The 24856-nt window shown below is 38.0% G+C and overlaps 1 protein-coding gene across 10 annotated transcripts in view; it reads right to left on the bottom strand.

The window, feature by feature from the left end:
* Positions 1-24856, bottom strand: part of MRTFB (myocardin related transcription factor B) — a 220489-nt gene that overhangs the window by 38287 nt on the left and 157346 nt on the right. For all 10 annotated transcript variants that reach the window (XM_049904747.1, XM_049904743.1, XM_049904745.1 and 7 more), the window contains 5 exons: positions 18418-18483; positions 16516-16571; positions 15299-15374; positions 11016-11177; positions 9551-9729 (listed from right to left, as the gene is read on the bottom strand). In XM_049904747.1, coding sequence (XP_049760704.1) covers positions 9551-9729; positions 11016-11177; positions 15299-15374; positions 16516-16571; positions 18418-18483 — 539 coding nt within the window. The remainder of the gene's footprint in view (positions 1-9550; positions 9730-11015; positions 11178-15298; positions 15375-16515; positions 16572-18417; positions 18484-24856) is intronic.

The following is a 24856-nucleotide window of genomic DNA, read 5'->3' as shown; positions in this document are numbered from 1 at the left end:
AGTTGGAACTGATCCCACGGCATTTAACAAAAACTAGCTATCTCCTTTAAACAGATTTTAAGTACCCATTTACTGGAAAGAGATATTACAATTATAATAAATCAGCCGAATTTTGTATATTGGTTATTGTTTGGATTCATTATCAGTCTTAAAATAAGGAAAAATTTCTTCCTTTATCACTTCCACTTCTTTGAACAATTCTTAAGTTCATTAGGCCAATAATCAACATCAGTTCTCGAGTTAGAAGTGTTTGGGTTTGAAAATAGCAAACCGTACTTTGCCTTCCTTAAAATAAATGACCTGAAAATTCAAAAGGCCATTAGCAGCAAGAAATATGAAGCCTGGCACATACTAGTTCCTCAATAAATATTTGCTTAATGGGTGAATGGAAATTCCTCTTGGCTTTGCTCATGCTGGGTCACGCTCCCAAAGCCCAGCAGAGTCTGTGAATACATGTGGGTGTGCAATTAATTGTGTGTGCCCACGTCTGCTCTCTCCTCAAAGTTTTTTTTTTTCATTCTGCCATCATGGCCAATTTTTAAGTTATCATTAGTAACGGGAAGTGCTGACGATATAAAAGACTAGCTCTTATTAACTTTGTAAAGATGGCCACACTCAATTTAATTTTCCAGCGGAAACGAACGGAGAGCACTCATCCCAGACTCTTGACACCTACGTTCTAGTTAGTCTTCTGTCCCCAACTAGTCCTGAGCCGGCCATCTCCCCAGTGATCCTCTGACTAGCCAACTTCATACTTGAGTGACAGATGAGGGCTGGCTGATCACTTCTTTAAGGGATATGGTTTTATGTTATTTGTTTTCCTTTCACTTTGCATAGTTTTAGAAAACGAAGATACCTATCTGTAGGTCAGTTTTCACACAGGGAAAAATTCCTTGGCTAATTATATAAATAGTATATAAAGGAGAATCAAAAGTTTGAATTTTGAACTGTATGTATATTTCCTTCCAGATAGATTCTACTAAGCTGGCATGCTATTTTACCAGTCCAGACTGAATGACAGATATACTAGGAATGATGCATCTGACAGCAGCCAGTGTTAACAATCCAAAAAAGAACCCAAGTACAGATGGGTATCAATTGTGATATTTATGAAAATGTTTTGCCTATATTTTAAAACCCTGCCTAGTTGACTTCAGTGTTAATTTCTGATGCTGCTGTCTCATTAGTTCTTTTGGGATTTCAGTATGACTTTGCTATCCAGAAAACCACAGACTCTAGTACAACACAAGGGTAACACGACATGACTTTTAACTTTCCTTAATTTGAAGACAAATTCTGGTTAAAAAAGGAGAAAAATCTAAACCCCTCTCTACATTTTCCAAGCCTTTTTTATGTGTCTTAGAATGGACCACAAAAACAAAACAAACTTAGATCGCATCTAGGTGTTAGGATCCTGTTGTCTGAAGTTATCGAAAGAATCTAAAAATTAGTACATCTGAAATTACGGTATTCCAGGAAGGATTAAAAGAGTATCCAGATATAAAGCATATTTAAATTAATTTTGTTCCACAGTAAATTGAGCAATATGTTAAAAATCTTAAAAGAATGCTATGCCAAATATGTTTAAACTGTCACCAAGACCGAAATTTACCGTATGTACCATCATAATTTAATTTTAAAATGACTCAATCTTTTCCCTAAAGAAACAAAGAAGTTGCAAGCTTTGCTCTATTTTATTGGATCTGGTCACTGGTCTCTCCCTCACAAGTTACAGGTCTCATGATTGCCAGTTCTTTAATTTTCACCAAAACACTATTAAAGAAAATGTCAGAAAAACACTGTCACTTAATGATGGGTATTTATGCTTTTAAGAAAGCTCAGTATTAAAGGCTGACTTTTCTCTTACTAAAAATTGCTATTGGAAAGTTCTGCTATGAAAGAACAAATAAACGTCAGAGCAAATGTCTGAGTTGATTCAAGTTTTGTAATGTTTCGGGTCACGTTGGCACTGGTTTCTTTGAAGACCATGGCACACTTGCCAAGGGCCAAGCATGGTCTCAGTAAATTCCTTTCTTTTTTTTTTTTTTTTAAGAATTTTTTTGTCCAGACCTGAGGGGCAGAAAATAGAAAAAGAAAACTCTACTGTACTAAACATATTTAATAACAGAGCTCTTTTGTATTGCAGATTTTAAATCTACAATATATGTGTTTCCAATTTAGAATGCAGCTGAGTTCTTAATTAAGATGGCAACTGCAAATAAGAAGGATTTCAAAATGCAATTAGTCTTTAAATATTGTTTCCACATTCCAATCTCCAGACAAATAAAATGAACACTTGTCAATGAATGAGCTGAATATAAATGAAAAACACATGCTTTGCATGTTTAATACATGAATACTTTATGTAAAACCCTAGCTCTGCTAAAAAATGTATCACCTAACACTAACCATCTGTTTCTATAATATATAACTGTAAGCTCAGGTGCTTTTAGAACAAGCTATTCGACACTAAAAGTGAATTAATCCACTGGCACAATACTCAGTAGACATTCGGTACTGGATCACCTGATTATTATTGGGGGTTTACATGTATTTCTACTTTCAAAAATGCATTATCTTTTGTAGGAAGATTTTCTATCATTTATGAGACAGTGTTAGGCATGAGAATACATGTGTAAAATCTCAAAATGTGAGTCTGTTCATTTAGTGCTTCTAATTTTTAATAGTTCTACTATAACCAATACTACTTCAACTAAAACGGTGCCATAAGGTACTAGGCATTTAGAGTGCCATCAACCTACTCTAACCATTAATGAGTCTATTACTTTTGGTGCTAACTTCACAGATGGATCAACACAAAAAGTTCACTAATACTGTGAACCGACTTTGGAAACCTCAGAGCCCACGTCCACCTTCTTTTAAATAAAAAAGTTTCCTTTAAAAAGTTGATACATATCATCTGCTATAATCTCCAGAATTAACGTAGACATGTGAAATTTCCCCTCTAAGCCCAGGATGACCATGTTGGTGATTCACAAGTTACTGAAAGTGACCATTATAGGCCAGAACGGGAAAGAATAATAAGTACTAGAATTACTATTATTCATTTTTGGTAACTGAGCTATGATACTTAAGTAGACCACATGCAGTCAGGGAAAATGTTATCTGTGCTTAAGTAACACATGTAATAATGTCACTAGGAGTAATACCAGAATGACACAGGATGATGTGTTGGAAAATAATCTCAAGGAGAATTTCAAACTCTTGACCTAAGAGAACAAAGTCATTAGTTCAAACCCTATGTGGGCCAGACAGATGCTTCTTTTTTGTGGCATCTATCCCACGTAATACACATAAAGCATGTAGCTCAGTGCCTGGTCCACAGTAAGTGCTCAGCAAATGTTGGCCAATTTTTTATCATCCTCTGTCAATAAATATTTACCTGTGAATAAACAGGTGAGGCCTATTCTGCTTAATCCACCATTTTATGCATTTTGCTATAGGTCACTGGAGAATTAAGTCAAGAACCGGGATGGAACACAAATTCAGTTACTGCTGGAAACCAACTCAATGAGTTAATAATGGCAGAGTTTTCTTGACATTTAAGTTATAGAAACATAACTGAAGGCGTAACAACAAAAATCAGAGTCAATATCTTTGATGCCCCAATCAGGATTTCATTGATAAGTACTCACAATAAAAGTTTGCTTTGATTATTTACATATCTGTATATGGTCTTCCTATTAGATCTTGATCATTCTCTTTGCTAGCTTAAACCTGAGGTTTCTGAAACTTTTGACGAAAGATCAGGTAGCTCAATGTTACTTGATAACAACATGAAAAAAATATGTAGTTACCAAATTCTCCTAAGCTTGTCTTCCTGAAATACACAGAGTGCTTGACCAATAAGGTTCCTTTTAGCACTGCCAGGCTTTGAAACTTAACACAGGTCTGTTTGACCATGCTTGCAGTTGAGCATCTGGGTATTTATAATAAATGATCAATTAAGAGGCTTAAGAAATGACTGAGAGAAAGAAGTTTTCAGCTCCTGGTGCCCACGTATGGCTGGCTGTTCTTAATTTTTTACAGCTTTCCATTGTTCAAGAGTTGCTTAGCATAAAATAAGTAGAGCTCCAACATGTGATGTGTGTCCCATTAATACTTTGGCAAATTCCTTTCCAGCTGCACTTTGATCAGAATTGAAAAGACAAGAGAAAACCCAAGGAGAAGCAGCTTTTGTCTCTTACAGACCACACAGAAATACACACTTCAACAAAGAACTTTTTCACTGTTAGCATTTACATTTTGAAAAGAGGACGTGGTGGTGGTGTATTGTACTCCCTACTTTGTAAAGTCATTAGCATTTTGCACTGGGATTGCAAGAGAAGTTCCTAAAAAAATCTGTTCTTTACCTAGATGTTATGTGCTATAATAATTTGTAAAGAATATCTCTTATATTTGAATACTTTTCTGTAGCAGTTAAGCCTCTAGTATCCGTGTATTCTGAAAAAGAATTAAGGTCATAAAACATTTTTGGAATAAAGCGAGGCATAAAGAAGTCTTGAACCTACCGTTCTCTTAACTAATTATCTGTAAATATAACTTTTAAAGAACCTAGAAAAAATTCTCTGCACTGACCATGAATTTTAATTAAGCTAAGTATATTAAAAAAAAAAAAATTGAACAGGGAAACTAGAAAAATGTGTTTAAATCACACAATGAAACGTGCAGCACAAAATGATGTTTAATCAACCTGTGAAACACCTGGCTCAGGTGAAGAAGAAGACAAGTGAAGTCTATGGCAGAACGACTCCAAATGAGGCCTGTGGACCTCCAGTACTGGTGTGTAACCAGTATAAAAAGGCTTGTAGAAATCTGATGTTATTCCAGTATTTTTACTGTACTTTATAGGGGGATTAGTCCACAATGGGTTGGAAATTAAAGTTAAAAAAAAAAAACAAGCACTAGTCATTATGGGAAGCTTCCAAGATGCTGGCCTATAATAACAAAATTCACCATTGAACTCTTATACTGAGTTTCCGTTTTAAAAATTAAAAATTAAGAGCCTCAAAGAATGCCCAAACTACAAAAAGTTTACATTGTTCTTTTATTTTTTGCTTTATAGGGACTACCTAATTAGATAGATTAGATTGCCCTTTGCGGGTGTAATGTTAATTCTAAAGCAGGAAAAATAAATAAGCTGCAGAGATAATCTCTTAGCGTTTTTCATTCATTAAATCAGCAAGCATCCTGCTGGACCCTGTGTGTTTGGTAGGAGGTTACGAAGATAAAATGATGGGAAGTCCCTGCTCTCTAGGTACTTCTTGTCTAACTGAGAAGCAATGTTTTAAAGTACCTTCCCCTTGAGCTACAAATGCAAAACTAGACAGTTGTATTTTACATATATAAGTGAGATGCCTGGCCAAATTCTACAAACAAATACTGGACAACACCAAAAATAACTAACTACACAGTTCACCAAAACTTAACCTAATTATCACTTTCAGATGACAAAACAATGTCAACGACTGCCCAGAAATCACAAAGCTTGCCTCTACAGTCAATTCAAAAAACAAAACCAAAACACCTACAATATACTTAAAATCCATGTAACTCCTATTGCTTCTTCAGGATTTTCTTCAACATCAATACAGCACAATTCTCAAAGAGCTGCTTCTTTAGCTGTATGAGTAAAAGTCAAATACATAAGAATCTTTGTGAAATTCCTTATAAATACTAGAACATTTAATACAATGGAATTTTAAGAAGGACACACGATTTAAAGAGGTCTCAAGGAAAACAGTACAGAAATTACCTAACAGGTAAAGCCACAGTGGAGCCATATCTGACTCTAGGTTCTTCTTGAATGCATAGATAGGTTTTTTTTTTTTTTTTTTTTAACATTTTCTAACGTAGGTCTTTGCTCATAGGCCTTGCTGATGGAGAAGAAACCTGAAAACAAACCTATTGCCACTCATAGTAACCCTATAGGACAGCGTAGAAGTGCCCCATGGGTTTCCAAGGCTCTAATCTTTACAGGAGCAGACTTTTCCCTGAGGAGTGGCTGGTGGGTCTGAACATGTGACTTTCTTTTTTTTTTAATGTAATTTTTATTGGGCTTTAAGTGAAAGTTTACAAATCAAGTCAGACTCTCACATAAAAACCTATATGCACCTTGCTACATACTCCCAATTACTCTCCCTTTAATGAGACAGCCTGCTCTCTCCCTCCACTCTCTCTTTTCGTGTCCATTTCGCCAGCTTCTAGCCCCCTCTACCCTCTCACCTCCCCTCCAGGCAGGAGACGCCAACATAGTCTCAAGTGTCCCCATGATCCAAGAAGCTCACTCCTCACCAGCATCCCTCTCCAATCCATTGTCCAGTCCAATCCACGTCTGAAGAGTTGGCTTCAGGAACTGTTCCTGTCCTGGGCCAACAGAAGGTCTGGGGGCCATGACCACTGGGGTCCTTCCAGTCTCAGTCAGACCATTAAGTCTGGTCTTTTTATGAGAATTTGGGGTCTGTATCCCACTGCTTTCCTGCTTCCTCAGGGGTTCTCTGTTATGTTCCCTGTCTGAACCGGTGACTTTCTGATTAACAGCTGAGCGCTTAAGAACTGTGCCACCAGGGCTCTTTTGACAGAGAAGAGACAGCCTGCTGATGGTCTGCGGGCAGCAGGCAGAACTCGTGCTGCCACAACACTAATGGGTATCATGAAAACAAACGCCCAAATTCAGAAGTGACCTGAGAGTTTGTGTGTGCTGCGCTGGCAATAAATAGACCATATTTATTCTTCGAGAAATACTGTTATTCCTATTTTTCTTCAAGGAATTCTGGAATGTCAACTCACTGGGTACGACTGCCTCTGGTTAACATTCTCATTTGCAAACTTAGCTGGAGACCAGGTGTCAGGAGAAAAATGATAAAAACACAGTAGTACAAGCAATACAGGAAAAAGGAGAATGATAACTTCTTATGCAGGTGGAACTGCCATGAAGCCATTAACAGGTACGTGGCTGAGGTGACAAAAATTCTCCTTTACTAATGAAAAGCTTAGGCCATGCTAATAGCTGTCTGGTATCCTGACTCATTCAGATAGAAGCAGAGAACCACCAATCCAAATGGATAAGAGCTGTTTTTAAATGGTATTTACTTGCATACTTGACATTCTTTGTAGCCCTATTTTTAAAGCTCAAAACCAGGGTGCAGCAAATGTGTGAGAACACAGTAGGGGCTGGACTTCCTCACTCTCCCTTTCTCTCTGCTCAGATCATGGGCTGGTCCCTGACCCTCATTCTTCCTCCAGGCCAGGGTCCAGCAAAGCTGAGGGGCCGGAGTCACTTTTGCCCTGGCAGATGGTAGACTCTTGACAGGAGAATGTGACCTGGAGCCACCCACACTACCTTTGATGAGTCTAAGCTGGAGAGACACTACTCTCAGCTGGAAGAAAACAAGCACTATTCACACAAACATTCCACACCAGTCTTTGCTCGTGATGCTTCATTCAATTCAACACGGACCCAGCACCTTTTCCGTACTTGGCTCTGTGTTAGATGCTGAGGACACAAACCAACAAAACAGAACAGCTCTGGTTCTCTAGAAGTCCAAGTCTTGTCCTCAAAGGCTCACGTTTTAGTTGGGGGCATGGAGACACCAACTAAATAAACTAATATGTTTCAGAGGTGGTAATGAGTGATGAAACTAATGCAAAAGACATGGTTCCTAACACATGTTTATGAATGAGAAGGAATGCTATAAGAAAATATGCAGATGGTTTTCATCCCTAAACTTCCACCTCTCTCTGGGCCCGGGGTCTCCTCTTGTGTTAAAACAGATTAACTGCTAAATTCCTTTCTAACTAAAAACTTACAGGATGCTGTGCTTTAAAAGAAATATTTTCTGCTGAACTGGACCACTCCCATTAAATAGTTCAATAGTTTTGACTTAAAGCAAAAATGCCACAGGGAGAGAGGAAAAACAGCCAACTACTAGAAGTTATGTACAGCACACAAGCCCTCTAAAACCAACACAAATGTGGACGAACAACATGAACACCCAGTAAAAAATAAGAAATGCAAATTTCCAAAGTAAATATCAAAAAAATATTTATTAGATACACTTGCATGCACTAGAGCCCTAGTTCCTAACACAAGCTGATGCATAACAAGTGCTCAATAAATATCTGTTCAACAACTGAACTCAACCTCACCACCAAAGAGCCAATTAATATATTCAAATCTCCAAACAGTATGCAAAGTTGAAAGCGATGGTTTATTACCTACTTGTGGTAAAGGCACAGTGACTGTGGAAATCCGTATTACCTCTCTGGAAGGAAATTAACAAAATGCCTTCCTTTTGCCTATCAAGTCCGTTTCAATTTATCTGGTAATTTATCCGAAGGAATAATCAGACAAGCGCCTAATAATACATATATAAAAAACCAGAGTGTAGTAAACGTGTAAGAATGGAATAGAGGCTAGTATAAAAATGTAGGTGTTAACAGTGAAAAACAGGAAACAAATCTAGATGACCAACAATAGGAAACCGGTTAAAAGAGATGCTGTATCAGTCCAACTGAATACTATGCGGCCATTTAAAGTGGTATGGGTATATATTTATAACAAGAAAAGCTATTGATGATGATTAAGTTACAAAAGCAAGCTGCATGAGTTACCATATGATCCAGCAATTCCACTCCTAGTCATACCCAAGAGGACTGAAAACTTATGTCCACACATGTTCACAGAAGCATTATTTATAATAACTAAAAAGAGGAAGCAGCCCAAATGTTCATCAGCTGATGACTGGATAAACAAAATGTGGTATACCCATGGGATGGAATAGTATTCAGCCATAAAAAGGAATGAAGCTCTGATAGATGCTACTACATGGATGACCCTTGAAAACACTATACTAAGTACAAGAAATCAGTCACAAAAAGCCACATATTATGTGATTCTATTTATATAAAATGCCCAGAATAGGCAAGTACATACAGACAGAAATTAGACTAATGGTTGACTATGGCTAGTAAAGTAGAAGGTCAATGAAAAAGAGGAAGACCCTCAATGAGATAGCACTGTGGCTGAAACACTGGGCTCAAATATAGTAACAACTTTGAGGATGGTGCAGGACATCATCTACTGTACACACGGTCTCTATGAATTGGAACCGACTTGGTGGCACCTAACAACAGCATGGCTGGGACAGTTAGAGGAAAATGAGGAGTGACTGCTAAGAGTATGAGGTTTCTTCTTGGGTGATGAAAAGGTTCTGGAATTAGATGGTGGTGATGGTTTACTAGGAAAACTCAATTGTACACTTTAAAAGGATGAATTTCATGGTATGTGAATTATATTCAATAAAAAATAAGTTATATAAAAATTTTTTAAATGCAAGTTACAAACCATAAGTAGAACAGAAGTTACATGTAAGGTATATTAAAAACATGTTAATAGTGGTTAGATTATAGGTGAAAAACTTTCTATTTTTCAGCACTTTCAGAATTTTTTCTAGTGAAAATGGATTGCCCTGACGTAAAAAAATTAAAGCTCTCCTTCGATTTAGGGTAAAAGTAAGAAAGTGAATACCTGGGCTGGAGTGTTTGCAGTCACAGGAGATGGCGATTCACTAACTTTTGGCTCACTTGGGGATGCAGCTGACCCCTGCGACTCCTGGCTAGCCGGCTGGTCCGGAGACAAAGCATCACTGCTGTCTTCGTCAAATGAGAAATCGCCCTGAGTTTGGGGGTCATCCTCCTTTCCAACGCCTACAGGAAGAAATGATTCTTAACTGGTTTTGGCCCTGGAATACCAAACTCAAAATGCAAATACAGAAACAATGTTTTCTGTAAGAAGTTGGTTTAAAAAAAAAAAAAACCCAACATGTTACTGAACATTATGTATCTGCCAATGGAAAAACACACTACCACTAGGATGTACTCTTTAAAAACAAAAAAATATGAATCTGAATCTGCTTAAGCCACTGAATCCAACTGCCAGTTGGAGAAGTACTGGAGATGGAGTAACACTTTTAATGACAAAGTGGGATGCAAAGGCCACAGTAAAATCCAGAACATGGGAAATAAATGCTAGAGGACACAAACCCACTTCATCAACAAATAAACAGTAAGGAAAAAGGGGACATAACAACCAAAGGTAGTATGTGGACCCAGTCTGGGTCCTGAATCGGGACCAAACTATTAAAAACCATTTTGAGGCAATCAGGAAATGGGACCATGATGGGGTATTTGCTGTTAAGTTTCCACTTGAAGGGCCAGCCTAGCCATAATGACATCTCACCTTTTGGGGCCATCTCTTTGGGACTGAATGGAATCATGGTTGATTGTACTACTTAGGATGCTGAATACAGATTATTTAAGATTTAAATTCATATTAACACAAAATATGAAGTTCCCATGAGTAATAGAAACTGTATTAGTTTTCAAAACAGGATACTAAGTTTTCCAAATTAGCTTGGTAAATAAACAGCAATACCCTTGACATTATTTTTTTTCTGCTAAAGTTTATGCCAGAAAAAAAGAAAAAAGATCAGGAAGAGAAATAGACATCAATAATTAAGTATTACAAGACTATGATAAAATGGACAGTATTAGCATTCTTAATAAGTACTTCTATATTCACCTGCTATTCACCTTCCTAAACTAACACTGAACAAGCTATTTTTACTTTCCTAAAAGTAGGGAAATAAAGCAGTGAAAAGTTTGTAAAAATATTAAACAGAAATTAAGCAGTACAATACAAACCTCAGAAAACAGGATAATGAAATCAGAACATAACATTTAAACTCAAATGTAATTAGGGGAACCTTTGTGTTAATTAAGGTAAATGATGCTAATCTAACAACATGTAATGTCATGTCAACAATAACAATAACCGTAGTGAGAATTGTTGCAAGTGTTAATCAATTTCTAATTAACCCAGAAAAGAATATCCATGATTGATGCTGGCTTTGCGTGCTATTAATTTGCTCTGTCTAAATCTCCCAAGTTTCAAATACTCTTTCTCACAGAAAATAGTAAATTTTTAGTCTTGCCTATAATTGCTTCCTTAACACTGGAGTCTACAGGAAGGATGTTTTTCTCCACCAGCTCCATAGGACCAGGCCTTTGAGCAATCTTCTCATTCAGATCATCAGCTAGTCGAGCTCTTTTCAACTTCATCTGAGTAGCCTGTAGGGATGGCTCTGCAAATGTTTCTAAAAAAGGAAACAGAATTTTAACCGTTATTTGAATAACTATTTCTATTTCATAATGTTATTTCAGGCTGACTAATTTAACATACTGATGTGTTCTCAACATATTTATGGAGGAGAAAACAACTATTTAAGAATGCTCCAGGATACATTTTATATTTTTAGTACTGGGTAGCTTTATACTGTCTGTATAATACGGATACCCACAGACTCAATTATCAAGAACTTAGCCCGAAATGGGGTATTGCTCTTGTTCATTCATGGTGGAAGTCAAATTTGCATTTACTAGGTATTGGGGATGGAGCCCTGGTGGCACAGTGGTTAAAAGCCTGGCTGCTAACCAAAAGGTAGGCAGTTTGAATCCACCAGCCACTCCTTGGAATCCCTATAAGGCAGTTCTACTCTTTCCTATAGGGGTCTGAACTGACTTGACTGCAATGGGTTTAGGTATTAGGGGTACTACTGATGAGCAAGACAGATGTGGTCCCTGGTTCAACAAGTTTACAGGTTTAGATTTGGCTTCACTGAAAAGTCAATTCCTAGGAGGCGAGATACTGTATCTTAGGCTAAGCTTCTCTGCAGGGTCAATGGGAAGAGCCATAATTCACGTTCTTGGATTGAGCCCCACGCGTTTCAGAATCAATCATCATAATTAAGCATCTGGATTTATTTCTGAATAAATCAACTTGGATCTGGTAGGAACATTCAATTACATCGTAATGGTCATACAGCAGCATTAAATCATCTGCTTACAAACACATAAAGCTGGTATAAGAGATGTGAAACTACTATAAATACCAAAACTCATTCATTTTGTTCTGTCAATTACTTGTGTTTCTGGTAACTTACACTAACATTTGTTTCTGCCGCTCTAAGTAACGATTATAATCTAGCTTAAAAATAATGATGAGGTGTCAAGCCAAAATTCCGATCTGAAAATTGCTTGCCTCTTAAATTATATGGTAGGTCTTTTGAGAAGCTTGCCCTTGAGTAATCTCAGCATTAACTGATTCCCTCCATTCTTGAGGGAAAATGTCCTGGCTGAAGCCAAGGTTCCCTGAGTGCTCATGGCTGTCGGCTATTCTCCAGCACACCTGTGCACTTCTCTTTCCATCAGGTGAGTTGTATGCTTACAAAAAGTCAACCCTGATTGTCCACAGAATAGGTCATATCTGTTGTAATTATTGTCTTTGCAAGATTTAACTAAATGTTACGGGAAAATGATAAATTACATAAGTAAAATTATTTCTTGGAAACTTAGGCTGAATGCTTTGGAAAGACTCAGTAAAGGTGAGTCATTAAAAAAAATTGTTGTCAAATTAGTTAGAGCAAGACAACTGTAAGAGATCTGGGAAAAAGATGGCAAAATCTAAGATCTTAGAACCCGGACTGCTTTTCAAGTGTCTTTACGTTTTTGTTCTACCATAAGTGGAAACTGCAGATGATGCACAATGACTGTGGTTTATGCAAGAACGATGACATAAACTCCATCCATTGAAGTCATCCCCAAAGAGAAGACCCTAGCCTTATAGTGGAATACTGGAAATAAATGCACACTTCTATGGTATAAATTAAAATAAAATGTATGCACCTATTGTCATAATTTTCCTGTTTTAAAACACACACACACACACACACACACACACACAAACTGTGGCCCTAGTCTAAATAGTATCTTAAGCATACAGGGAGACGACAGGTGGGGAGAATTAGATTATCCAAATCACTCTTAGGTTGATTTTTAAATGCATTCGTTAAGATCCAGGTAGGACAGCCTTCTGCCTTTCCCCGCTCTCCCACTAACTCCATCCCAGTGATAGCAGGAGTGTATTTGGCAAAGAAAATACTCCAAAAGTAAATAATTAGAGCCTGCTGAGATTTTGGTATGTTTCTGCTCCCAGTCTTATTATCCCCCCATCTCCACGAAGCTGGGGCTGGATTTTAGCCACGGAACTTCAGAAAGTAATTTAGGCTTTTGCCTGCCAAACATCCACTCCAATCTAAATTGGGTTAGCGTTAAAATACAGTTGGGGGTGGTTTCAAGGTATTCTTAAAATTGTGGATGGCACATTCTTTCTTACTTGAAAAACCCAATTTGGGAATAGATGTCCTAAAAACATCACTTGTGGTTCATTCATACATACTAATAGGTCTTTAAATGTTGGGTACACTTTTTATTAAAAAGGCAAGTATGACTACTCTTGATAGTTAAATGCATTTGCCTTGGTTTTAATTACATTAATAAACCCTGCTAAAGTTAGAGGGCAAGTTGAAATAGACAGCATTGTTCCTACAAAAATGCCCCTTATAAGTCAAGATGTTTTCAGGCACAGAAGGAGCCATGTACCCAGTTACTAATACTTACCAGTAAACTTGCTTCTCTGAAGATTCATTTATCCCTGACAGCTGGTGGCTGCTTCCACCCTACCAGTGGAGTTCTGGAAAAGTTTTTTTAGTCCTTTAGATTTCTGAGAGCACAACCCTAAGTGGGGAAACGCATATGCCTCTCTCCCCCTACCCCTGGGATCACGAAGATAGTCACACAATCACAGATTCTTTGGATCAGAAGAACCCCTAAGGGTTGTGGAGCCCAATTTGATACTTGAAACTTCTTTATATCTTGACTGTGGTGCCTACCTGTGCTTATTCTTTATCACAGTAACCTGTTTATTTCCTCCAGAGCCCTTTTCACAATCTGTGATTCATCTGTCCTGCGCGTTTATCATCTGTCTCTGCCACTAGAATGTACGCTCCATGAAGGCAGGCATCTGTCTGTCCTGCTCACTCTTCAGGTCTCTGGTACCCAGCATGCTGGTCAATGGTCAATGAACATATGCCTCCATAAAGGTGACCACATCGCCTCCTGAAGATTCCATTTCTGACATGTATGACCTTTAGGATGTTATTCCTTTTGTTGAGGTACAACCTAATACTTTGTATTTGTAACATCGACCTATTTCTAATATTAATTCTACTCCTCATTCTATCCTTAGGCCCAGAGAGGACAAATCTAATCTTCTTTCTGCCCGATTATTGTCTATAAATACTTGAGAAGTTTTGAGATTCTTTATGTATCTTCTCAGTTTAACCTGGGAGCTTACGGTGGCAGTACCAGCTTTCAAGAATGCTATTTCTTTAGAGGGGAAAAATATCCTGGCCTGAACCATGTGTTTTCCCAAAGATGGAATGGAACTGCCCCTACCAGCTTTGTAAGTGATGAGACTAGATCATCGAGGCAATGTTGATGGATGGAATTGTTGCTGCGGAGTGCCACTGAGTCCATGATGGATGGAATTGTTGCTGCAGAGTGCCACTGAGTCCATGATGGATGGAATTGTTGCTGCGGAGTGCCACTGAGTCCATGATGGATGGAATTGTTGCTGCGGAGTGCCACTGAGTCCATGATGGATGGAATTGTTGCTGTGGAGTGCCACTGAGTCCATGATGGATGGAATTGTTGCTGCGGAGTGCCACTGAGTCCATTTTGACTCATATCAATCCTGCATGACATAGCAGAACTGTTCCATAGGATTTCCTAGGCTGAAAACTTTCAGGGAGCTGATCACCAGGTCTTTTCTCCTGCAGAGCAGCTGAGTGGGTTCAAACCGCCAACCTTTTGGTTAGCAGCTGAGTACTTAACCATTGTGCTACCAGTGTTCCTTGGTGGGTAAAGAGGATGGTATTTATACTAACAGTCAGATCAAGCTGATCGTCATGGGCCTGTGGAACAGAGAGAACATGCTGGGTGCAGTCGATGCCCTCGGCAGGCATAATAAGGTGTACGGAGCTAAAAACCTAGGGTTAGAGTTGTGGCAACTGTACCCTTAATGAGAGGAACACACGTCCCTCATTGATGAAGAAATCCTCTGGACCAAGAATGTTTTTCCAGAACAGCAATGGTAGAGAGATACCAACTGGTGGGGAAGAGTCAGTCCATCAATGTGTTATCTGGAGAATAAAACCTTCCCCATGTATCTAACAAACATTTTAGCTTCATGTTGCTATCCAATTTGGAGGATGTCAGCCTGTGGGGTAAAAAGTCATTAAAATGGGAATAAAGAGAAGTGGTAGAATTCTCACTTCTTTTCTTGAGAAAATGCAGCAAAATGAGCAGAAATCTTTACCTTCTAAAATATGCATCCTGACAAGTTCAGAACGATCTGGTCGGCTCCGAATCTTGTGTTTCAGAAAGTTTTCAGTCTTAAAAAAAAAAGAAAAAGTCTTGTCATAAACTCTTTGACTTACTATAGTTTGAAAAATTTTCTCAAGGTTCTCTATTTAAATAAATTGTATGTCCTTTCTGTCATGACTTTGAGTAGAGAAGATATTAGTGCTAAGAAAAACTATTATGTGATATAGGATTTCAATTGTGGCATTCAAAATCTAATAGGTACTTGAATTGTATTGGTGTAAAGTAAGGGCAAAGTCACAGGATAATTTTGAAGATGATACGTGAACAGACGTAGGAGTTGGATGATTGAAATATCTACAATCTTTAAAATATACACTTCAGGTCAAGTCAAAACCCACTTAGATGATAAGAAATTTCCTAAAAGCCCTAACGTATTTTCTTTGATGAGCTCACATTCTTGCTCATATTTTCTTAATCAGAACTATACTCAATTCTGAACACAGGCCTTTAACAGGGAGTTTACATTTCATAAGATGCTAAAAGATCATTAATGGCATCTGGGGAAAATCTTAGATGCCATTAATAAGGAATTTTGGGGACATGCTTATTTCCATATTGCATAATGGAAGTTTTCACCAAAACAAGTAAATAAAATAAAAATGAATACGCATAATGGCACTTTTAAAGGAAAATAATAAACATAATTCGACGTGCAACTATGATGCAGCCATCTCAAAGAATAAGCAGAGTCGAATATAACCAATATTCTTTCATTTACCCAACTCTCCTACCCTTGATCTGATGCACAGGTAACCCAAGCCCAGCAGGGAAGCCACCTAAGGACCTGGTATCAGGACATCACTTGGACTGTCCCTCTACAGGGTAACAGATGGCAGAATTACCCTCTTAATGCTTCTCCAAAAACTGTTCATGCCCAGGAGAGCACGAAAATGAAGACATGTGATTTGTCCTTTACATACAAAACTAGTTACTGGTTTTGAAGAACAAAATTTGAATGTCAAGTATTTTCTACAAACCTCCAAGATAAAACTACCCTAGAATATATTACTCTATATGCCATATGTCCCAAGAATGCACTATATTTGCTCTATTGACATATTTAGGAGTAAGACTGCTACTTGTACACAGGTACATTAGAATAGAAGAGGGAAGCAGAGAAGTAGAGTATTTTAAACTGAAATTTCTTACTCTGGCTCGTTCCAAGCTTTTTATCTGTTCATGGAATGCCGCTGGGCTCTTCAAAGCTGTGAGAGGAAAAAGAAAAATTGTTTGCACAGTATAAACAGAGGAGTTAATACTTCAGTCAACGTTCTAGTAGATCGTGCTCAAGGTTCCTCTTCATCTTAGCCACTTGCACCAGTACAGGTGAAAGCCTCAAAGAAGGTAAATGAATTCTTCAGGTCATATAACTAGATGGTGGTCAAAGTGGGATTTAAATCTAGAAATTCTGAATTTGAAAGGTCCATGCTCTTTCTACTGTTTACCACTCTAAAGACAAAGAGATTCTTTAATACGTTAACTGCTAGTCCATTAAATATTTCAGAATCTCAGATTGAAAGTAAGAAATGTTTACGAAAACATCACCTACTACCGTATTTCTACCAATTATCTTTACAAAATTGTGTGTGTGTGTGTGTGTGTGTGTTTCTCCACACTGCCTGATTAACACACTGCACTTATAAACACGGGGAGTCAGATGACCTGAATAGGACACGGGACCAGGCTTGCTTGGGCTATCACCTACAAGATTTGACCAATTAGCACTTCATCAGCACTATTCTCAACTCTGGTGCTTGAGGCACTGCAAAGACTCCCAGGAGCCCAGCCCAATCAGGTCTGGCTAGGGACCAGCTCCCAGAAGCAGACTAGAGCTGGCTGCTGGCTTGGCAGTGATGTCTTAAAACATCACAATTTGATCCTGTTTGATTGGTTCACACCTAGGAATGTGGTGGTGGAAAAACTTGGCAGATTATTAAAGCAGCTTTTGACTCTATTATTACAATGCTAGGTTTAAAATATTTAGTTAATCAATTAACAATAGCCCAGAATAAAAAAAAAAAAAATCATTTGGAAAAAGATGCACTGCAGAGGAAAAATATTTCTTATCATAAACCAAGAAAAGGTAATAGAATGATTCAGAAGATAGTACGGGCAGCATAAATTCATTTTGTACTTTTTTTCTATTATTTAAAGCTGAATAAGTTATTTCTTAGGGAAGTCAATCTTTAGACAAAATCCAGATAAAAAATCCTAACACCCTACACAAAACCACCGGTCTTCCCTTCTAAAATATATAAAGACCGCCAAGCCATCACAAGGTAAAGCAGCAATTTGAACAAATATCCTAAAGTAATAAACTTTCAAAAATCTCGCAGAGGAATGAATCCTAGGGCTATTGGAAAAGACCTGTACTTGGCCAAGGAAGGTTTTATTAATTATAAATAGAATGTTTATAAGTCCTGTAACTGAGATACGCTTAATTATATCGGCTGTACTATAGCACCAAAGATAACTAATTTTAACTCAAGAAGTTAAAATAGAAAAAGGCTGTGAATCACTTTTATCAGGTTATTTTTGCAAGTCTAGCTAATCTCGGATCCATTATGTACAGTGATTATTTCAATCATTTTAAAACTGAAACAAATACTGAAGTTTGAAGTAAAAACTGATGTTAGCCTAATTATACAGCTTTAAAGGTATATTTTTTTGTATAATATAAAACTCAAGTCCATCTTTACAGTGGCATTAAAAAAATGTATTCTAAATGATTCTCTTAAGGTAGCAATGCTAATGCCTGATTATTATAAATTCACTTGGCAACTGTATATTGATTAAATGGATACAACTGAGAGTGGAGAAGAGGTACAGTGGTTAAGCATTCAGTTACTAACCAAAAGGTTAGCAGTTTGAATCCACCAGCCACTCCATGGAAACCTTACGGGTAGTCCTACTCTGTTCTTTAGGGTTGCTGTGAGTTGGAATCAAGTCAGTGGCAATGGGTTTTGAGAGTGGAATATGATAAAGGCTTTTCTTGAAAATGCCCATCTTGTTATCTAAGGTTAAAGATGACAATGACACTGTAGATCTTACGTGGCATGATGCCCTGGTCCACGAGTTGTTCTCTTGTCCTCCTTTGTTGCAGCCTCAGCTGGAGCACTGTAAAAGGGAACCATCACCGTTAAGAATGAATGGTAGCTTGAGAAATTCCAGAGAAAATACAATTCAGCTTTATTAAACACCTTCTATTTCATAATTGTTTCATAATTGAACAGGATGGCTATTACCTGGCAATATCCAACTCGTAAAAAGAAAATTATATTGTGGTTTCTGGCTGCTTAGTGAACTCTGGAGTTTACTCAGTGTATTTTTGTATAGTTAGCTAAGAATCTTAATTTGATAAATAAAACTGCGTATTTCTGGTTTAAATACATTCAGATAGTACCCAGCAAATAAGCAAAAGGTGTTGGGTTATATATTAAGATTTGTTAATAAAGAAGAAATAGAAATGTCAGATTCCTTGACATTCTTTAGGTTTTTTTTTTTGTAAAAAGAAGTTATTTTAAGAAAAGATTGACTTATTTGGAGAGACTTACTCCATTTGTAACAAATTTTAAATAGCTTTAATGAAGGTTAACTGAATAATAAAAATCAGGTCTATGAGGAATTAAGATGATCCAAAGGAAAACTTTTAAATTAAAAATTTAAAGTTTAATAACCTTTGCAGAAACACAACACTCTACTTCATCCTACAAGTTCTAAGAAAGCCACAAACCAGTGGACACCTCATCATTTTAATAAAAAAGAGAAATTTTCAGAACTGCTAGAGAACGGCATATACATCACAAAACGTGAAAATTCAGTTTGCAAAATAAACTTTCTCATAGATCTCTCAAGCAAATATTTTCTCCTTCCTTTGCTATAGCACCTATATATTTTTAATTGAAAAATGAGTATTTCAAAAAAGAGGACAATATGAAATAACTTCGAAAAACATTTTTCTTGATTTACCTTACATTCAATTTTAAGTTTCCATTTTGATTTTTGTTTCTAACTATGGATGAAAACCAATGTTACATTATTAAGAGTCTGCTTATGGGTTGATAACATGCTAAAAAAAAATTACTTATGAATATTTCTTAAACTTTAGACGAGTGCTAGGTGGGGAGGGAAGACAGGAAGACAGGGTGATGGCTGAAAGAGGCTGGCTCTGACTAGTCTCTTACCCAGGCTCAAATGCAATGCACATGGCATCTTCTACTTGGAATAAAACCTTGAGATGTGAAGATGCAGAGACTGTGGTCCTCACAGCCCTTGGCCTTGGGCTGAGCGCAGAGCAAAGCAGAGCAGGATCTTAGACTTCAAAGAGTCTAAACTGCAACATGGCTATTAAACATATTCTCTTATTCATATTGGTAGATATGAATGACATCCCTTTTCAGTATTGAGTACTGAAATAATATAGGTTTTTTTGGGGGGGCGGGCGGTTCTTTTGGGAGGAGCTCTGGTGGTACAGTGGTTTAATGCACGGCTGCACAGCTGTTAACCGAAAAAGTCGGTGGTTCGAACCCACCAGTAGCTCCTTGGGAGAAAGATGTGGCAGTCTACTTTTGTAAACATTAAAAAAAAAAAAAAAAAAATCAGCCTTGAAAACCCTATGGGGCAGCTCTACTCTGTCCTACAGGGTTGCTGTGAGTCAGAATTGACTCCGTGGCAATGGGTTTGGTTTTGGTATTTTGAGGGCCATAGGGTCACAAAGCTTTGCTGATATTCCCTTTAAAAAGGAAGCAAATAACATAAGATTCTGTTACATTAAGCAAAAGAAAAATTAAGGAATTAAAAAAAATATATGCACATGTTTCTCATATTAAAATGTTTTGTGATACTCTGAACCAGTTGTGCTCTAACACAAAGATCTCTTGCCTGATAACCTGTAGTTTATTGGGCATAGTATGTTCTCACTGTACTTTACTAGGAACAAAAAATAACCAAGGAGATGACCTGTGCATCTGATAGCACCCAACCGCTTGGATACTCTAACAGAATCCCAAGAAAAGGGACACTGAGAGGAGAAAAGAGCTAGAACAATTCTCTAGTTCAAAGGTGGATCCTTCTGGAATATGATGGTCCATATCTGTTGTATAATCTCTAGCAGTAGTATCTTTCCTTTCTCCCAAGAGAGTCTTTAGAGAAAGGAGTGAAAAAGAAAGGGTGATGAAAACATCAATAGCCCTCTTCTTTGGTTTAAAACAAACAAACAAACAACAACAACAAAAGCACCATAATTGTGAGACAAATGTTATCAAACACAATATGCATTTATGGCTGAATGGCATCGCTGAATGTTGTATACATCTGTAACAACTTGATTTACAAGCCAACACTGATGACAACCGGTCAGCAGACCTGGAAGCATCTCCTGATTGTACGTCGGTCATTTCAGCTACCCTCATCACTATGAGAGAATCCCGGTCACCTATCTCATCTTTGATTACAAATTACACTTTCATGCTAAAGGTATCTACTACCACAGGGTAACACACAAAATGGATGTATGTTGCTAATCACCAATTAAAAAAAAACACAAATCATTATTCATCCAATTTATATATGGCAGAACAAAAACAAAAAAACCTACTTATGTCATCCTGCTAGATGGTAGGAGAATAATCTTCCCAATAAATGTCTCTCCACTGCCTCTACAATTTTTCTGAAAACAATATCATGCTGAAAGCATTACTCAAAGCAGTGTGGCCATGAGCTTTCCACCATTATGTTAATTTATTTAGGGCATATCTATTAGTGTACGGACTGTGTGCAGGGTGCTGTATGGATACAAACATGGGAAAGAGCAGCAGCAGTGGGAATGGAAGGTCATTATGAAGAATTTGAGGGAAAGAGGAGGCCAACTAACAAAGAACTAGTCATGTTGTTAAGATATGTTAACGTTACCTAGACTGAACCTAGGCAAGGAAGTAAAAGCCTTATTGTGATGGTTAAGATTGTGTGTCAACTTGGCTGGGCCATGATTCTCAGCGTTTATATGTGATCACTCCCATGATGGACTCTGCTGTGAGTAGCCAATCAGTTGAACAGGAGTATTCTTGGAGGTGTAGCCTGCATCTGAATATAAGCAGATGTTCTGGCTTTTTTGCTCACTCTGGATCCTGAGGCTGCCTCTTGTTTGTCTGACCTCTGGCTCTCTGGACTTGAACTATCAGCTTATCTGCTAATCTTGGGATTCATCTATCTTCATAGCCTGAGGGTGGGAGCCCTGCTCTCCGACCTGCTGATCTTGGATTTACCAGCTTACGCAGCTATGTGAATCAGGAGAAGCCTTGTGGTCTTGCCTGCAAATCTTGAGATTCATCAACCTTCACAGCCTGTGAGCAAGTGCTCTGCTCTTCCGTGACCTGCCAACCTTGAGTTCACCAGCCCCTGTGGCTACGTGAATCAAGAAAAGCTTCTATCCTGGTTCACGGACTTGGGACGTTCCAGCCTCTACAATCATGTGAGCCATTTTGTTGATATAAATCTCTCTCTATATATATTTATATGCTTTACTGGTTCTGCTTCTCTAGAGAACCCAGCCTAAGACACTTAAACAAACAAAACTACAAAATACTACCGCAATAAACCAAAAGAGACCTACATAAATGGAAGAACATACCATGCTCATAGATAGGAAAACATTGTAAAAATGTCAATACTACCCAAAGTGATCTATAGATATAATGCAATCCCAATTCAGATTCCATCCACATTCTTTAAAGAGGTGGAAAAACTAATCATCAACTAATATGGAAAGGAAAGAGGCCCCAGATAACCAAAGCAGTGCGGAAGAAGAAGAACAAAGTAGTCAGCCTCAAACTTCCCAATCTCAGAACCTACTATACATCCACAGTAGTCAAAAGGGCCTGGTACTGGTATGACAGACATATAGACCGATGCAACGGAACTGAGAACCCAGAAGCATATAAAAACACCTACGGACAGCTGATCTTTGACAAAGGGTCAAAACCCATTAAATGGTGAAGAGACAGTCTCTTCAACAAATGGTGCTGGCGGAAAAATGAAACAGGATCCATACCTCACGCTATATACAAAAATTAAGATGGACCACAGATCTATATGTAAAACCTAAAACTATAAAGATTATGGGAGAAAAAATAGTTACAAAGCATAACAAAAAATGTACAAATAACAGAAGATAAACTAGATGACTGGCACCCCCTGAAAATTAAACACTTTTACATATCAAAAGGTTCTCCAAAAAAGTAAAAAGAGAACCTACAGACTGAAAAAAAAAAAAATGGCAGTAACATATCTGAAAAGGGACTAATCTCTAAAATTTATAGAAAACTCAACATCTCAACAACGAAAAGACAAAGAATCCAATTAAAAAGTGGGCAAAGGACATGAACAGACACTTGACCAAATAAGACATTCAGGTGGCCAACAAATACATGAAGAGATGCTCACAATCATTAGCCATTAGAGAGATGCAAATCAAAACAATGAGATATCATCTCACCTGGCAATATTGGCAATGATAAAGAAAAAAAAATGCTGGTGTGGATGTGGGGAGACTAGAATTCTCATATAGTGTTGGTGGGACTGTAAAATGGTACGACCACTGTGGAAAACGGTATGGCACTCCCTTAAAAAGTCAGAAATAGAGATACCTTATAATCCAGCAATCCACTAGGTATGTACCCTAGAGAAATAAGAGCCATGCACACCCATGTTCACTGCAGCATTGTTCACAATACCAAAAAGATGGAAACAACCTAGATGCCCATTAACAGAGGAATGGATAAACAAATCTATGGTGCATATACACAATGGAGTACTACACAATGTTAAAGTATAACAATGAATCCATGAAATATCTCATAACATCAACGAACCTGGAGGATATTATGCTGAGTGAAATAAGTCAATCACAAAAGCAAAAATACTGTATGAGGCCCTTATTATAAAAAGTCAAGAAAAAGTTTACACACAGAAAGCAACATTCTTTAATGGTTACCAGGGATGGCAAAGGGAGGGACAGAAAATCACTAACTACAGAGTACACACATATTAACTTGGGGGAAGGGAAAGGCAACACACAATAAGGCAGAAGTCAGCACAACACGACCAAAGCAAAGGAAGACACTGTGAAGCATGCAAGAGTAAAAGGGAACAACAGTAAATACTATTAAATATGCAATTCTGCAATAACAGTAATAGCAAACAATAACATATGAGTGGATACATAGGTAGATATGTAAGCTCAACAGGTGTGGAATGGTGTATAGGAGTACAGCCACAATCATATATAGGTTTGGCAGATGATATTTCTACATAGGTATCTGTATGTGCTGCAAACAGGTTCATGTATACAGCAGAGCCCACCGGGGGTAAAGTTATGAAAACTCCTTAGCCATAACCAGACACCTTGGAGGACTGGGTCACTGGCCTTGGGGGCTTAGGACCATAATCTCAGAGGACATCTAGGTCAATTGGCATAACACGTCCATAAAGACAGTGTTCTATATCCTACTTCGGTGAGTAACATCTGAGGTTTTAAGAGCTTGCGAGCAGCCATCTAAGATAAAACTATCGGTTGCATTCCATCTGAAGCAAAGAAGAGTGAAGAAAATCAAAAACTCAAGGAAACAGTTAGTCCAGAGGATTGATGGACCACACGAACCACAGCCTCCACCAGCCTGAGATCAGAAGAACTAGATGGTGCTTGCCTACCACTACTGACCACTCTAATTAGGATCACAATAGAAGGACCTGGACAGAGTGTGAGAAAAACATAGAGCAAAATTCAAATTCATAAAAGAGACCAGACTTTCTGGTCTGATAGAGACTGGTGGAACGCCTAAGAATATGTCCCTTAGACACTGTTTTAGTCATCTACTGCTGTTATAACAGAAATACCACAGTGGATAGCTTTAACAAAGAGAAGTTCATTTTCTCATAGTAAAGTAGGCTGAAAGTCCAAAATCAGGGTGTCAGCTCCAGGGAAAGGCTTTCTCTCTCTGTCAGCCTTCTCATCAATCTTCCCCCAGACTAGGAGCTTCTTCGTGCAGGGACCCCAGGTCTAAAGGATGCACTCTGCTCCCACTCTGCTTTCTTGGTGGTATAAGGTACCCCCTCTCTGCTAGCTTCCCTTTCATCTTTTGAGAGATAAAAGGTGCTGGAGGCCACACCCCAGGTAAACTCCCTTTACACTGGATCAGGGAGGTGGCCCAAGTAAGGGTGGTGTTACAACCCCACCCTAATCGTCTTAACATAAAACTACAATCACATAATGGAGGACAACCACACAATACTGGGAATCATGGCCTAACCAAGTTTATACACACATTTTTGGGGGGACATAATTCAGTCCATGACAGACACCCTTCAAATCTGGTATAAAACCCACTCCTGGAACTCACCTTTTCAGCCAAACAACAGACAGGCCTATAAAGTGAACAATAACACCCATAAGGAACGTGTTCCTCAGAACAGTCAACCATTACAAGACCAAAAG

This window comes from Elephas maximus, chromosome 12 (assembly GCF_024166365.1).
Source record: "Elephas maximus indicus isolate mEleMax1 chromosome 12, mEleMax1 primary haplotype, whole genome shotgun sequence".
NCBI lineage: Eukaryota > Metazoa > Chordata > Mammalia > Proboscidea > Elephantidae > Elephas > Elephas maximus.
This window is presented reverse-complemented; position numbering and strand designations above follow the sequence as displayed.